The sequence below is a fragment of the Vulpes vulpes genome, chromosome 16, assembly GCF_048418805.1.
Source record: "Vulpes vulpes isolate BD-2025 chromosome 16, VulVul3, whole genome shotgun sequence".
NCBI lineage: Eukaryota > Metazoa > Chordata > Mammalia > Carnivora > Canidae > Vulpes > Vulpes vulpes.
The window spans coordinates 6,163,658-6,179,240 of NC_132795.1; the positions used below are offsets into that span (position 1 = coordinate 6,163,658).

A 15,583-nucleotide genomic window follows, 5' to 3' on the forward strand; every position below is an offset into this window, starting at 1 on the left:
TCGCTTCTCTGCCTGGGGGCAGGTACGGGGCCTGACTGCCTCATACTAAGTAAACACTTAACCCCCTTTTTTCCCACCAATGCCCACATCCTCAAACTGTGCCCGGTGGCCCCCAGGCCAGGGCCTGCTGTTCTACTCTCTCTCTAGGGACTAAGCCTCCTGCCTTCTGCTGGGGGGTCAGAGAGAGGATCTGGAAACCAAGCTCTTCTCCAAATCCTACCTGTCTTCTAGTTTAAGTTCTCAGTCACCCCCATGCCCAGAGACACCTGCCTCTGGCGATCCAGAGCCTTTGGAGGGTCCTGTGCCGGAGGGTCTGGTGGCTTCTCGGCTTGGGCTTTTTTTTACAGCCAGTTCAGGTACAGCTTTCTCGGGCTCGCAGATCCTCCTCATCCATCTGTCCTCCAGGTCCCAGAATTTTGATACTGTTGTCAAGGGTGATAATCAAAATATTTAACAAGAGATCCTGGTGACTGGGTTGGGAGGCTGGCGCAGTCCTGAGCATACTCCCACCCCCCGCTGGCCAGGAAGTAGCCCCTTCAGGTCCTGGGAAGGGCCAGAGCACTGGGGCAGGGGCTGGGGAGGTATGATGGGGGGGGGGGAGTGCAGTAGCTATTTATCAACCGGAACAGAAGGGTTTTACTATTTGGGCAGGTGTAGTGCTTATGCGGTGCTGAGTGGCGCTCCACGGTTGCGTCTTCTTTTTCTGTTTGTTTTATTTGTCCTCCTGGCTTTCTGCTGTAATTTAAAAAAATGTGTTCTTTTTCTTCTTTGCTGTTGTTTTAGAGGAGTTTCAAGAGGGAGCACTAGTAAATGTGTATATTCAGTTGGCCCATGTCACCGGAAGTATCCACTTCTCGGGGCTTTGGCTGCTGTCACCTGCAGAAGGGCGGTGTTGGGGGGGGCACCTGACTCAGTCGGTGGAGCGTATGACTCGATCTCGGGTTGTGAGTTCGAGCCCCACGTTGGGTGTAGAGATTACTTAAAAATCAAAGCTTAGGAAAACAAAAGGAGCAAAGCTGGCAGGCAGAGGGGCTGTGTGACTGGTCAGGAGGGCTGGAACACGCAGCCTGTCCTGTGACCCAGACGCAGGGTCTTCCCTCTCCTCCTGTCCTAAGTATGGCCTGGAGGCTACTGACGGGACAGCCTGAAGCCAGCTTGAAAACAGCAGCAGGTCAGACAACTGGAAGCACTTCCCAGCCAAGCAGGGCTGTGAAGCCAGAGAACAGGATGATCCAGGTGGGCTGTAGGGTCTCCCTTCCAGAACTTTAAGCCAAGAGGGACCCTGGTGGGCCTGGGCTGGAGGAGATCTCTGGGGAGGCGGAGGGCTGACTGGGGTGATCCCAGGGGCCCCTGCTGCCCCTCAGATTGTTGATGAATTCATTTCCCTTTTGTGGCCTCCCTTCCTCTTTTTATCGACAGAAAGCTTCCCTCTGCGGGAGGCAGGATCCTAGGGGACTAGCCCCTTGCAGAAGACAGAAGTTTGGGGTGTGAGGGGCGGAGATAGGAGGAGCTTTGGAGGCCTAGAGAGAGACCCAAGGGTGGGGAGAGCCCCATGAGGTCCTCTCTCTGGGGCCCAAGGTTGGAGGGAGAGAGGGATCACCTGCAGGGAGGTAAGGGGCTGGGGGGCTGGGGGGCTGGGGGCGTTTCTTCCCTGCAGCCCGACACCCCACACCACACCTCATCACAGTCAAGCATAGAGAAAGAATTCCGCGTGGGGCCACCTCCATTGCATACTCTTTGCATTAGGCTTGAATATCATTTGTCAGAAAGTTCCTTTGAGCACCTGCTTTTCTCTTTCTGAGGAGTTCTCAGCTCGACTCCCTTCCATTCCTTTCTGCCCTGGTCCCCTGCTCCTTGTCTACACGGCCCCAGCCCTGGATCTGGCCCTGCAGGATGCTCGCTTCGTCCTGCGCGGGGCATGCGTGTTACCTAAGTGTGGGTATGTCGTACCTGCCTCTTCTCTTTCCAGGCCCATTTCTGGTCCTTTTGAACCAAGTCCCAGCCCTTTCTTACAAGCTTTCGGGAACAATAATGGGGTCCTGGGATCAAGTCCTGCATGGGGCTCCCCACAGGGAGCCTGCTTTTCCCTCTGCCTCTGTCTCCCACGAATTAACAAGTAAAATATTAAAAAATAATAGTAATGGGGTTCTATCAACCTTTCTCTATGAAGGCTTCCTTCCCCCCAACGTCCCCAAAGTTACTTGAAAACTCCCGCCTCCCCTGCTCCCAGCCGTCAGCCTGTGCACCTCACACTCTGCCTCCTGGACAGAAAACAGGGAGGGGCACAACCGGTAGGAGGCACAGCCAGGTGTGAGCAGCTCAGGCCAGGCCTGGTGGAGGCAGAAGGGGGTTCTGAGGGGCTGGGGGTAGAGGTCTCTGTGGGAAGTGGTCCCGACTCCAGGCATCTGAGATGGCCACGGATGGTAGGGCTGCCAGAGAAGCTGCAGGGAGGGTGCTGGGCTGAGTGAGTCTGGGGATTCGGGGAGCAGGGAAGCAAGACTGGCCTATTTTCCTGCTAAGGAGAACAGGGACTTCTAATACTGAGGTTTTATGCTAAGTAATGGGACGTTGAAGACTCAACGTTAGGGCGGTTTAAAGGAGAGTGGGGAAATAATGGGGTGGAAACAGGGCCCTCTCTGTCGGTGTGGCCCTGCATCGGAAGTTCTGCGTTGTCTAACTCGAGTATCTCCTGCTTCGGTCCAGACCCATTTCCTCACGTCGATCTTCAGGGTGGGTGGGAACTCAGGAGCTCACCGTTTTGCTTTTTCCTTCTGTTTTCTCTGCCCCGGAGGCTTCCCTCGAGCCCTCTTTCTTCCTGAGTTCTGGCTTCTTCTGGGCTCCTGTGCCCCCATTCTACCTCTCCTCTGGCCGGCTTCCAACATGGCCTAACAATGCTGTTTTGGCTCATCCTGCTGGGCCTCCTGGCTCCTCTTCCCCGGGTGTCCATTCCCCAGATGGTGGTGTGAACTGTGTGTTCCAGACAGGGTGCTCTTGCCGAAGGTTCTGGTGGGGAGTGTCTGTCCGGTGGAGGTGGGTGAACTTGCTTTGACAGTCACCCCCGGGTGGCCCCTCTTGGCCCGAGGTTCTGAGATATTTGCCCAGTAGCACCCTAGGGTACTCTGATGCATCAGGCCCGGTGCCAGGAGGCATTGTCATGTTTAATTCCATCCTGACAACTACCGTGTGAGGTTAGGGTCCTCGTCTCCATTTTACAGAAGGGGACACAGGCTCAGAAGAGGGAAGAATCTCTCCCAGGTCACACAGCCAGTAAGTGTCAGGGTCAGGGTTAGGACCCTGGTCTCCGCTGGCTTTGAACCTGTATCCTTTCCTTCGGGAGGTGACACTTCCCATAAGCTTTCTCCTGGCATGCTCTCGACAGCAGCGCTGGGAGACCAGAAAGGAGAGGTGGCGGTGTCCGTTCCCCAGACGATGCCAGCTCCCAGGGGGGCTGTGCCTTCTGTCCTTGGGTCTGACTCCTCACCCCTCGTGGCCTCGTGACTTGGCTCAGACATCCAGGGGCTACATCAGTAACTTCCCCTTCTCTGATCTGTCCGGGGCCCAGGCCGGCCCTGGTCTGCCCTGAAGCTACCAGACAAGAGTGAGAATTAGAACATGCCAGAAGCCAAGCTTGAGTGGGTCACACAGGGGGTGTAGGGCCCTTTGGGGATCGGGAAGAGGAAGGAAGCCACATTGAACCGTTCAGGGCAGAGGAGCAAATGGAAGTCTCTAGGCCCTAGGAGGGCCTCCAGCCTTGGGAGGATGCAGGATCCAGCCTGGGGGCACCGAGGTGCCGTTCTTCCTGGCATCTGTGGAATGGTGAAGAATTTGCTTCTGGTGGGGCTTGGGTCCCCTCGGGAGCTTGTTCTGAGCCAGCTGAGGCCTCCTCCTAGTCAGGAATCAAGTGGCCTGCAGCTGGGCCCTGGTGGGAGTCCCTTGCTTCTGGAGCTTGGGCATGAGGCCATGTCACCTTGTGGTGTGCCTCAGTTTCCCTGGCTGGCTGGCAGGTGGTACCTACTCTCTTCTCTCCTCTTTTATTGATTCCTGGCCTCTCCTGCCCTCACCCAGTGCCCTTCGCTGCCGCCTTTTGTGAGATGGTCACCCTCCTCCCCACCTCCTTGTCCTTGCGCTGGCCTCCTGTCTTTCTGTCTTGCTCGCCTCCTTCTCTCCACTCACCCGGGCTTTCTCTCGCTTCCCCGCTTTGACGATCTCGGCCCCAGGGCCTCTCCTGTCCTTGCTTGTCTCTCTTGGAGGCTCCGTTTCCCCCTTCTGTCTGCAGCTCAGTCTTGAGGTCCACCTGGGATCTGTCTCAGTGACCCCGGAGCTCCTGGCTCCTCCCGGCCCTACTTCCTTCTCCTGTTTCCCTGGAGGACAGCAGGGCGCAGGCTGAGGGCCCTGGGCTACGTGGGGAGCCTGAGAGCCCTGGGGTCCCTTTGCCCAGACTCCCTGCCATTTCCTCACTCCGTGGTCAGGGGTGCACCCAGGAGAGGAGTCCAGCGAGGGGACTGGGGGAGGGTGGGGAGGCGTGCCAGGAGTGGGACCGGAGGGAGGCTGCTGGGTGAAGAGGGTGTAGATGGGGATCTGCTTATCTGTCTGTATCTGCCTCCGTTTGCCCGTCTCCGGCTCCGGATGTCTCTAGCTGTCTGCCGGTCACTGTCACTGTCTTTGCCTTTCTGTGTCATCTTGCTTCTGGGACTGGGGGCCTTTAACCCAGCTCCTCTCCTCTGTGGCTCCCACGCCCACCCACCCTCCCTGACCGGTTCTGGGGCAGACCAGTCAGGGGGCTGGTTTCCCAGGAGGGGGAGGGGGCTGAGCAGGGTGGGTGGGGGGGTGGGGGTGGAGGTGAATGATAATTGTATTAGCTTGTTCTGATGCAATTGGGCTTCCCAGGCTGGGCCCTCCCCTGCCCACCTCCCTTCCTCTCCGCTTTCCCCTGCCCCCCCTGCCCTCTCCATTCATCTCCCTCCCTCTCCCAGTTCCATCAGAATCAATTAGACAGTCCCTGCTTTAATCTCATGCAGGAGCCTGGGCTCAGACCCAGCTGCCCAGCTCCTGGTCTGCAGTTTCCACGTGGGGCCCTGCAACCAGCACCCCAGGGGCAGAGGGATGACCAGGATGACCTGAGGGCCCCTGTTCTGACTTCCCCACCCCCAGAAGCTCTGGCCTGCCCCGGTGGGGGGAGGGACCAGGCCTCGGGCTCCCCAGTGGATCGATCCTCACCATCACTCCGGGTCTGTCCCCGCCCCTCCCCCCACGGTCCACCATTTATCATGTCAGCCACCGGGTGGTGATGGAAGTTGTTTGGAAAGGGGCCCAGAGGACCCAGGATTCTCATCCAGCAGAATAAAGAGAGCTGGGGGTGGGGTGGGGATGGGGGCTTGAATAATGAGCTGCCAGCGCCTGAAGGCATTCATTGTGTGGAAGAGGGACCAAGTTGTTCCTCCCCAGGCAAGGCAGTCCAAGAGGCTACGCTTTGGAATTTGAGGGGGGTGGGTGGAGGTTAGGTGTTAGGAAGAACTTCCTGCCTGTCAGGGGTCAGAGACGGGGTTAAAGGGGTGAAAGGGAGAAAGAGGACTTAGGGACTCACCTCCTTGGGATATCTATAAGAGGAGAAAAGCCCTTCCTGCCTTTCCTTTCTCCCAACCCCCTTCTCTCCCTCTCCCCTCCCCATCTGCAATGCTGTGATATGAAAAAACAATGAGGGGGGGGGGCTCCATCCAGTTCAGGCACTGCTACTTTCTAGCTGAGTGACCCCTGGCAAGTCACTTTACTTCTCTGGGCCTCAGTTTCCTCATATGTAAATCGAGTGTTGGGAGAACGTGTTGGGCCTCTTTCAAGTTGAATTGGAATCAAGACTGGATATTGGGGAGCTGTTTCTGAATAGGAAGGAACACGGGGCCCCTAGTAGGGGCAAGTGGAGTGGAGCTGCACGAAGACCTCCCCGTCCTGGCTGCAGCAGCAGCAAGAACGCAGAACGCCACACTCCCCGCTGGCCTGTCCTAATCCAGGGCTGGGGGCTGACCAAGTGCATTTGGAAGCAGGAATTGCCCTTCCTTCCTTCCTTCCTTCCTTCCTTCCTTCCTTCCTTCCTTCCTTCTTCCTTCCTTCCTTCTTTTCTTTCTTTCTTTCTTTCTTTCTTTCTTTCTTTCTTTCTTTCTTTCATTCATTCATGCGGTCACCCATCCGATCTACCACATAATGCACGCTCATCGTCCATGCACCGAGCACCGTGCTGCACGCGGGGGGTACAATGGAAAGACGGATCAGCTCTTCAGGAAGCTGGTGTTCTGGTGGGGAAGGGGCAGGATAGTGAGCAAACCTGTCAGCAAGCGGTGCTAAGTGCTATGAAGAAATGCTGGTGTCACACAAGCCTGACGGGGGGAGGGTACACAAGGACTTTCGTGGGGCTGTCCGTGGAGACGGGAACCTAGGAGATGACCCTGGACCCAGCCCTGCAGGGCCCCCTATTCTGTTGCATGGAGGGAGAATGGTTTGAGTTCGGAACCTTATAGATGGTTGGGCAGCGTAATGATGCTTGCAGTCCTTGCCGGTCCTTGGTCCTTCTAGGTGGGGTGCTGGGCTCTAGGGAAGCCACCCCGGGAGGCGAGACCCAGGTGAGAGCCCCCTGGAGGCCACAAGAGGACTAGTTATGGCTGGGAGGGTGTCGAAACCGGTAGTGAGAAAGCCAGGCCTGCCAGAGCTGTCCCCATCTGATGGAGGAAAAAGGCTAGGAGGTCCCTGGGGAGCGGCCTCTGTGCATCTCTCTGTGGGTGTGAAAAGAAGACCTGGAGCCTCTGATCAGATGCCCAAGCTATTCACCCCACACAGGAGCTGCCTTTGTCCCCCCACAGACAAAACCAGCTGGGGGCACCGTGACCCTGGGACAGAGGAGGCTCTGTGCCTCCCCCACCCCCGAGTGGTGGGCCCTCCTACCAAGGCCTGTCCCCAGGGGGCTAGTGGCTGTGACCTGCTCTATTATTTCTCTGACACCTTTGCTGGCTGCCTCTGGGAAGGTTCCCTGTCTTCCATTCAAGGGAAAAGTGGGCCGTCCTGGCTTGGACCCAGGGAAAACGTGGGGAGAAAAGCTCAGAGTGGCCCCCTCTCTGTACGTGGCCTCTATCCCACCTCATCTCTGGAATTTCCTCCCTGGCCTGCACACAGTATTCGGGTCTCTGGGCTGTGTGAACCAGAGTGGGCCGAGGAGAAGAAATTCCTCCTCCTTCGAACCCTGGCCAGCCCTGCAGCACTGCCTAGCTTGCCAGTGTGGACTCTAACTGAGGAGAGGAGGAAGAGCAGGGATCTCAGAGGGTGGCAGCGCCAGGGGTCAGGCCCTGGGGACCATGGAGGTGTGGGCAGGGCCATGTCACATGGGTAGAAGCAGTCATTGGAGGGTTGGTTGACCCTCTGAGGATGGTGACCAACTTTTCAAAAGCTCCAATGGGGAGGGAGAGTTAACAGCTGTGGGGGGGGGGAGGCTCCTATCTGGCACCCAAGTGGACACTGTAGGGGTTGGAGGTCTAATGTGAGGTCCTCTGATGGACCAGGCTCATCCCAACCCCTCCCTCACTCCATGTGTTGGCTGTAATACATGGTCCCCTGTGTCTGAGCATCCATGTCTGGTCCATTCTGTGGAGCCTTGCATCTCTGTCCCTGATGCTCAGGGGCCTGGAAGAAGAAGGAGAGGGAGGAAAGATTTGCTAAACACCACCAGGAGCTGCATGCAGTTTCTGGTGCTTTGAGTACTTTGCAGGAAAAAGGAGTTGAGACTGAGAGACCTTTTGGGATTAGGTTCCTCCTCATCACCGCCCCGCCAAACACAAATGTTTTGGTGGAAGAAGCAGCCAAGGGATCCTTGCTGAAACCTTCCAGGAGGTTCTGGGGGGTCCTGCAGCTGTTAGTCTCAGGATTCTGACCTCCTCTGGTGGCAAAAACAGAACAGAGGACTTGTGATTTCCCATGAGGCATCGAACTCCCCGGGGGGACATGTTTCTGGGTCCTGCCAAGACAGAACACATGGCAGCAGGACTACACTGATCTTCAGGAATTAAGCCACAGGCCATGAAGTGAGGCCAGAGGTTAGGGGGTGGGGAGAGTGCTGGGGAGCAGCTCCAGGCCGTGATGGGCTGGACTTCATGTCCTTGTCAGCCTACACTGTTCCCTTCCTCTCTGGAGGGTCCTGGGCTTAAGAAGAACACCTCCTGCTGGGCAGTGGATGAAGTAAAGGGCTCTCTGCCTTTCTGAGCCTTTTTCTTCAGGATCTCCCTGGGGAAGAGCTGGGTCTAGCCCCAGCCTCCTTCTATTTCTTCCTCCCCTCCCTCTTTTCTTTCTGTGTTTGGTAAGTGCCTTTCGTGCCCTAAGTACCAGGGAGACTCAAGGATGCTCTTAAGAAAAAGTCATCTTGTCTTCATCTCTTTGGCTGAGCAGGGCCTCAGATAGCCTCCTCCTATCGGAAGGACTTCCTCCAATTTAAAAAATTCAACAAGTGATTCCTTTTGATTAAACTTTATTCCACTTGCTATGGATTAAGCCCCATTTCCTAACGTCTCACGTCTTATCCATTTCCTCTGGTTCCCCGGGTGGGGAGGCTCTGGAGATGCAGGACCCCCAGAGAGGAGGGAGGCCCCTCTGCAGGCCTGGAAGGGACTTCAGCAGTGCCGGAGACTTCGCCAGGGGTCATGGGCATGAGCGAGGGCCTGCTAGGGGTCAGCTCACTTTAGCAGGAGGCTGAGAGAGTCCCACTGCCTCTCCACCTCCTTTTCTGAGACTCCCCTCCAGCTTTCACCCAGAGCCTTCTGTGTGTGTGTGTGGTGGTGGTGATGGGGTGTGGGGGAGATGGGGGTGATGGTGGTTCCCTTGCTTGGGGAACTATTAGGGGCTGAGGGCCCTAGTGTCTGTCTTTCCCCCTCTCACTAGCCATCCATGCACCAGCTGGGACGCCTTCCTTCTCTTTCACTGTGTTCCTGCCCAATCTCCCCGGAAGCACTGTACCCCACTGCCTTGTCTCCTGGTGGGGATCTGAAGGAGGGAGGGGGGCAGGGCCTGAGAAATCTGCTGGAGTAGGGGAGAGCTTGGGGCAGGGGTGAGGGCAAGGGGACAGAGAGACAGCATTGCCAAGAAAAAGCGGCCCCGTGATGGTCCCAGGAAAGCCTGGCTGGGCGGTGCCGGCAATGGCGATGGGGGCCCTGGGGGTGGGGTCTCCAGCCTGCGCTAGGCTCCCAGGGCCGGCTGCGGCGGAAGAGGCCCTGGCAGGGTCCTGCTGGCGCGCAGCTCCCCCGCCCCTTTCCCTCCAGGCTTGGCTGCCTGCCCTCCCGGTTTCTCTGCAGCAGCAGAAGCAGGGGCAAAGCTCATGGCTGCCTGACCACCTCTCCGGAGCCTGGCAGTGGGGCTCCGGCCGCCTCTCCCTGATTTTGGCTCTCTGTCTCTGTCTCTCTCTCCCCCCCCCCCCCCCACCCAGTCCTGCACCTCCTTCTCACTCCTCTCCCAGTTCCAGGGGCACAGCGTGGTCACCCCAAACAGCATTCCCGAGAGGCCCCATCCTCTGTTCACATCCGAGGACCGCAGAGGCAGAGGAGGGTCCCCGGCTCCAGGGGCAGCCCCGGGGCGGGACAGAAAGTGAAGATGGGCAGGGGTGCGCCCTGAGCCACAGCTGCGGGGGCGGGGGGGTGTCCAGCTCCCACCCATCTGCGCTGGTCCAGCCCCCGGGGCAGGGTCCCTGCCAGCCTGCGCAGGCTCGGGATGCTCAGAGCCCCGACTCCCTGCCGTGGCTGGAGGAGTCTGAGCGCGGCCGGGTCGGGGGCTGGCGCTGCGTCGGGACAGCCCGCCCGGGGTGCCCCGCGTCCCCACGGGCGCCCGTGGATGTTTCTGCTCGTCCTGGGGGCCGGCGGCCTCGGTGGAAGTGAACCACACTGTGCCCTGGGGAGCGATACAGAGCGAGCGAGGTCCGGGGAGCCGCGCACGCCCGCGGCTCACACCCTCCCTGCAGCGGGAGCAACGCGGGCCGCAGGTGGACGCCCCCCCCCCTGCCCCAGCCGCCGGTCCCGGGGTGCTCCGCCCCCCCCAGCCGGCCCGGGAGGCGGTCCCCGCGGGGGGAAGCGCCCCGCCGCGCCCGCGCCGCCCGCAGGGGCTTCCGGGGAGATGCGGCCACGTCGGGGCGGCTCCTCCCGCTAGAGGGGGCCCGGCTCGCCGCTGCCCCGGCCCCCGCCGGCCTCCTCCCACCGCCCGGCGTCCCGGTCCGCAGACCCTCGCGCCCGCCCGCGGCGCCGGCCCGGGTCACCATGACTCGGCTGAGCTGGTGCTTCTCCTGCGCGATCCGGTGGGGCAAGTACCTCTTCTCCTGCCTGCTGCCCCTGCGCCTCTGCCTCCGCAGCCAGGTAAATGCCCTCGGCCTCTCCGGGCACCTGCGCCCCGGCCGCTCCCAGACAGGCACTCCCGCGCCCCATGGATCCATCACCCTCCCACCCTCCCGCACACCCCGGGTGACCCTCGTCAGCCTGGCCTTTCTCAGAGTTCGGGGACTCCTGGGGGGCCCCTACCTGTGGGGCAGACTCCTGGGGGGCCCCTACCTGTGGGGCACAGACTCCTGGGGAGCCCCTACCTGTGGGGCACAGACTCCTGGGGAGCCCCTACCTGTGGGGCAGACTCCTGGGGAGCCCCTACCTGTGCAACACAGACTCCTGGGGAGCCCCTACCTGTGGGGCACAGACTCCTGGGGAGCCCCTACCTGTGGGGCAGACTCCTGGGGAGCCCCTACCTGTGCAGCACAGACTCCTGGGGAGCCCCTACCTGTGGGGCAGACTCCTGGGGAGCCCCTACCTGTGCAGCACAGACTCCTGGGGAGCCCCTACCTGTGGGGCAGACTCCTGGGGAGCCCCTACCTGTGCAGCACAAACTCCTGGGGAGCCCCTACCTGTGGGGCACAGACTCCTGGGGAGCCCCTACCTGTGGGGCAGACTCCTGGGGAGTTCCTACCTGTGGGGCACAGACTCCTGGGGAGGCCCTACCTGCGCAGCACTCCAGCACCTGGAGTTTGGGTCAGAAGTCGGCAGGACAGGACCGAAGTCAGCGGGGAGCTGGGCACAGAGGAGCGTTTCCAAGCATTTTAAGCAACCCTCCTAAGTTTCTGTGGGAAGGGAGGATGAGTTCCTGGAAATGCCTCTTTTTGCCCCCCACCAGACTGAGACGACCCAGAGTCAAGTCTGAGGGGTAGCAGAGAGAGACGGAAGTGGGGCACAAAGAGGCAGGTGGACTCAGGAGGGATTTCCCAGAGGATGGAGGGCCCAGGGAAGCGGACAGGGAGAGGATGAGGGCAGGAGGCAGGGTCTGCGGAGACTGCGGTGCTGTGGGTGGGCGTGTCCTGGTTGAGCATCTTTCCCCCTGAGATCCTCCCAGAGAGGATTCTTGACAATGCCTGCAGGGTGTGTTTGCTTGTGTGTGTGTGTGTGTGTGTGTGTGTGTGTAAGGGGGAGGTTGGGGAGAGAGTGGAGATGGGGACATATCTAGCCAGCAGAGTGGGGAACTGGACAAAGTGTTTGTAACCTTAAATTCTCCCCTGGAGGGGCAGAGAGAACCCCAAGAGCATGACCTTGAACATTTAGAAGCATCTAGTGAGGGGAAAGGTTTCAGGGACTGGATGTCCTGTTACAGGGAACTGGCCCCCTGATCCATTCTTTGGGGAACCAGAAGGGCCCCCGTCACACTGGAAGAGAGGGGCACAGTACACCATTCTGTTAAGAGCGCCAGTCGCAGACCCCGTCTGCCCAGCTTTAATTCTGCTTTTCCCATTTACTAGCTGGGGACCTTGGGCAAGTTGCATAATTTGGCTGTACCTGAGTTTTCACATGTGTAAAATGGGGATAATGAAACTACCTACCCCGCTGGGCTGTTGTGAGGATTAAATGAGGCCATACGTTTGAAGTGTTTACCAAAGTGCCTACTCCCTAGTAGATGTTCAATAAAAATTAGGGATATTGTCTTTATTATTATTGTGCCTTTCCAGTGGGGGTCTGCTTCCTCGTAGACCTCCAGACAGGGCCAGAACTGGGGTGTGTGGAGATGGAGAGATTCCTCCCAGTATCCATTCTCCCCAATCATATGGGGTTGAATGGTCAGCTCCTCCTCCCAGGTGCTGCCTCTGGGACTCAGTTTCCCTCTCTGCCACTCCGCAGTGGGGAAAGGTGCCAGCCAGCACGCTTCCGCCTCAGTCGCCCAAGGTGTACTTTGAAATCTTCTAGCAAAATACATTGTCCCCAGTGATTGGCTGGGAGGCAGGCGCTGCAGCTGTGGAGCACGGGGCCAGAGCCCCATCCACGGTCCAGTGGGTTCTGAGTTCAGATGCTGCGGAGTCGGGTTTTCACACTTGGGAAAAGGCAGCCTGCGGCAGGAAATGGCCAGCCAGGACCAGGTCAGTTGGACCCCAGGCCACTTAGCAATCCCCCACTCCTCATTTGCAGAGGTAGAGGATGGCTTGAACTCCTCCTGGGCTAGGATTTGAGCCGGGCACTGGGGATAAGGGGCTGGGCCAGCAGCTGCAGCTGCCTCCCTCCCTCCAGCCAGGCTTTGAGGTCCTGAGTCAGGCAGGAAATTAGAGCTGGGGGAGAGAGATCAAGATCACCGAGTAGAGCTCTGGGAAAGATTTTATTAAAAATTGTTAGGATTGGGTCCAGACTCTGTCCCTACCTGGGGTGCTGGTGGAAGGGAGGTTAGGGGAAGGGGATGTCAATGATGCTCCTTTTTGTGTCAGCTAGGGAAACTGAGGCCCAGGCAGGGCCCAGTTGGAACCTCACTTTTTGTCTCAGGGAGCGTCCAGATTTCTGGAATGCTTAGTACATTTTGTACTAGAGGGGTGGTGGGCATGGGGGCAAGGGCCAAGACCTCCCCTAGCCCACAGGGTGCCTTGGTAAGCTTTGGGATGGATGATGCCTCATGCTCCGGGCAGATGTGTTCCATGCCAGGCTCGGTGAATGGAGTGTGGATGGGACCATAGCCCCCACTGAACCCTGCCACCCTGTGCAATGAACACCCTGCGCCGTGGTACCTGGAGGCACGCTAGGCTCCTGGCACCCCAGAACGCCAAGGCTGAGTGTATATGGGGGTGGGAAGCAGCATGAAGAAGCATGGCTTACCGGAAAGGAGGCTCTGTGGGCAGCAGAGGCCAGACCCTGTGCTCACCCAGATCTCGGGCCCCAGAGCTCGCGAGTCCTGCAGATTTTTTCTTCTCGTTGGCTCTTCTAGAGCCACAGGGGAGCCAGTCAGTCTCATCCCGAGCCATGTGGCAGCACTGTCCTCGGCTTCCGTCTTTCCTGTCCCCTGCACCTCCCACCCAAGCCAGACCTGGGCCTGGGTTACTGAACCCCTGGAGCTGCAGCGCCAGCCCTTGGATGAGCAGTGGGAGAGCTAACACAGCACCACAACGTGAGACCATGACCCCTAGTCCCTGGGTGACTGCATTGCTATAGGAGCAGCAGGTACATTTTCAATTCCCTTGAGAGGTTGAGTCAGACGTCCGGGTCTCCATTCTCACACACCCTAGCTGTGTGACTCTGAGCAGTTTGCTGAACCTTTCTGGGTCTCAGCTTTTGCATCTGTAAAATGAGAGCTGGTAGGAGCCTTAAACGGATCCCATAATCAAGTGACTGCTTAGTTAATACCGATCTTTCCTGGGGCAAGGGGTGGAGTGGTATGGATATAGTCGCCCAGTGTTTCAGTGTCAGATTCCTGCGTGTCCCATACTCGGGATCTGTAGCTGGAAGTTGGAGAGGAGCCCCTGAGCCAGCAATGCACCTGCCTTTTTGATGGGAGGCATCTGGGACCGACTGGGAGGAAGGCTGGGGTGTGGAAGGCGGTGGGCTGTGCCTCTGGTGTCACGGTGGCTGGATGGCAGCTGCTTAGGGAAATGTGTGGGCCTGGGAATCACGAGACTGTTCCTGCCCAGCTCTGTGACCTCCTCCATTGCAGTGTTGTTGTCTGTTAAACAAGGGGGCTCGATTAGATAAGCTGTGCTCCAAAGGCCAAGTCTCCGGGTGGACATGTTTCACTTGGCTGGCGGAATGTTTTTTGCTTTTTTTAAAGCTAACATTTCAAAATTTGTTTTTTTTTTTGTTCGTATTTTGTATGAAAGAATTTATATGATCATATAGATTTGGGGACTTTCGGCAGATCAAAGGATCTGATGGCCTTTTGTCAGATGTCCCTGATGCCACAGTGGCTGTCACTGAGGAGCGTGTGTCCCCTTTAGGTGGGGCTGCCCTCTTGAGGTCCCCAGAGACCCCTCACCTGCTCCTCTCATGTAGTTCCTGTCGGGCCCCCGAAGGCTCTGACTATGACCCTTACTAATCACCCTGTGACTGCTAGCTGAGCCTGAGTGCCTTTCCACCTCCGATGTTCTATGACCTTCAGCTTCTGTGCCAGTAGTGACGGCGACAAGGCTCACTGCTACCGTATGAGATGGGCTGGACAAGAGGAAGAACTTTTTGATGAACGAGTGTTGAGGGATAGGAAGGATGGACTGGAGGGACCTCGAGCCTTGGCCTGGGCACTTGGTGGCATCACAAAAGGTGGAGCTGGAAGGGACCTGAGAGGACAGCAACTTGGCCATTTTGCAGATGAGGCAGTGAGGCTGGGGGAGGGAGTGTCGGGCTCAGGCTCCCGAAGCCCCTCAGCTTCATTCCCACCCTCATGCACCCATCCCTGTGCACCGGTCAGTCCGCCTCCGTCCAGCGCCAGCCCCAGGGCCCGCAGAACCGTTTCTTCTCTGGCTCCTGGGCGTGGATCTGGAGGGCAGCTAGCAGGAAGGGCTCTGAGCGCAGATGGGGGAGGTGAGCGGAGCACAGACCTGGCCTTGGCAGGGGCGGGGCGTGGGGGTAGTGGGGTGGCGTGGCACAGGGTGGTGGCAGGTCCGAGGCTTCTGGGATCCCAGCCCGGAAAATCCAGCCAGCCCACTGGCGTGTACCTGGTCTGATGTCTGCTGCAGACAAGACCCTGGTCCAAGCACAAGGCGAGGAATCCCAGGCTGAGCAATGCTTTTCTGGCCTCCTGAGGGTCTGCGGCCTGGGAGAGCTCAGAGACTGGGGGGTGACAGGAGGAGCTGGTGCTGAAAATGGGTGGGTGTCACAGGCAAGTGCGAATGTGTGTAGCCGGACTGCCCAACGCCCTTCCAAGGGGGTCACAGAGGGAGTGAAGGAAGGTTTGGGAAGGCGACAGTAGCTGTGACCCTACTAATCACCCTGACTGTGACTGCTAGCAGTAGGGAAATAGGTTAGGACCCACTGATGGATAGATCGACTCATTCTTCAACCGTGTGTGGTACCTGCTATATGCCGGGCGTCAGGGACACAAAACACAGGACATGTCCTTGCCCAAGGAGCTCTCCCCTGGTGTGGGTGGGGGAGGGGGACACCAGGCTTGCGAAGGATGAATAATGGGTAAGAAGCTGGAAACAAGGGGGGTCATTACAGACTTGGAGACACCTCGGCGGCAGAGTTGGACATCCAACAGGGTGGATGGTGGTTAGGTAGCAGGAAGGACTTCCCGACAGTGAGAGACTAAGATACAAGAGAGACCCCCATAGGTTCAGGGAAAGAGGGATGGG

At 58.4% G+C, this 15,583-nt stretch overlaps 1 protein-coding gene across 3 annotated transcripts in view; it reads left to right on the plus strand.

Moving 5' to 3' along the window:
• TNS1 (tensin 1) overlaps positions 1–15,583 on the plus strand; it is a 229,696-nt gene that overhangs the window by 13,666 nt on the left and 200,447 nt on the right. Inside the window, exon 1 of one of the 3 annotated variants that reach the window (XM_026002181.2) lies at positions 10,246–10,367. The exons of the other annotated variants lie outside the window; for them this stretch is intronic. Within the exon in view, the coding sequence (XP_025857966.2) occupies positions 10,272–10,367 (96 nt within the window). The 5' untranslated portion in view covers positions 10,246–10,271. Of the gene's footprint in view, positions 1–10,245; positions 10,368–15,583 lie in introns of those variants that run through there. 3 annotated transcript variants of the gene reach the window in all.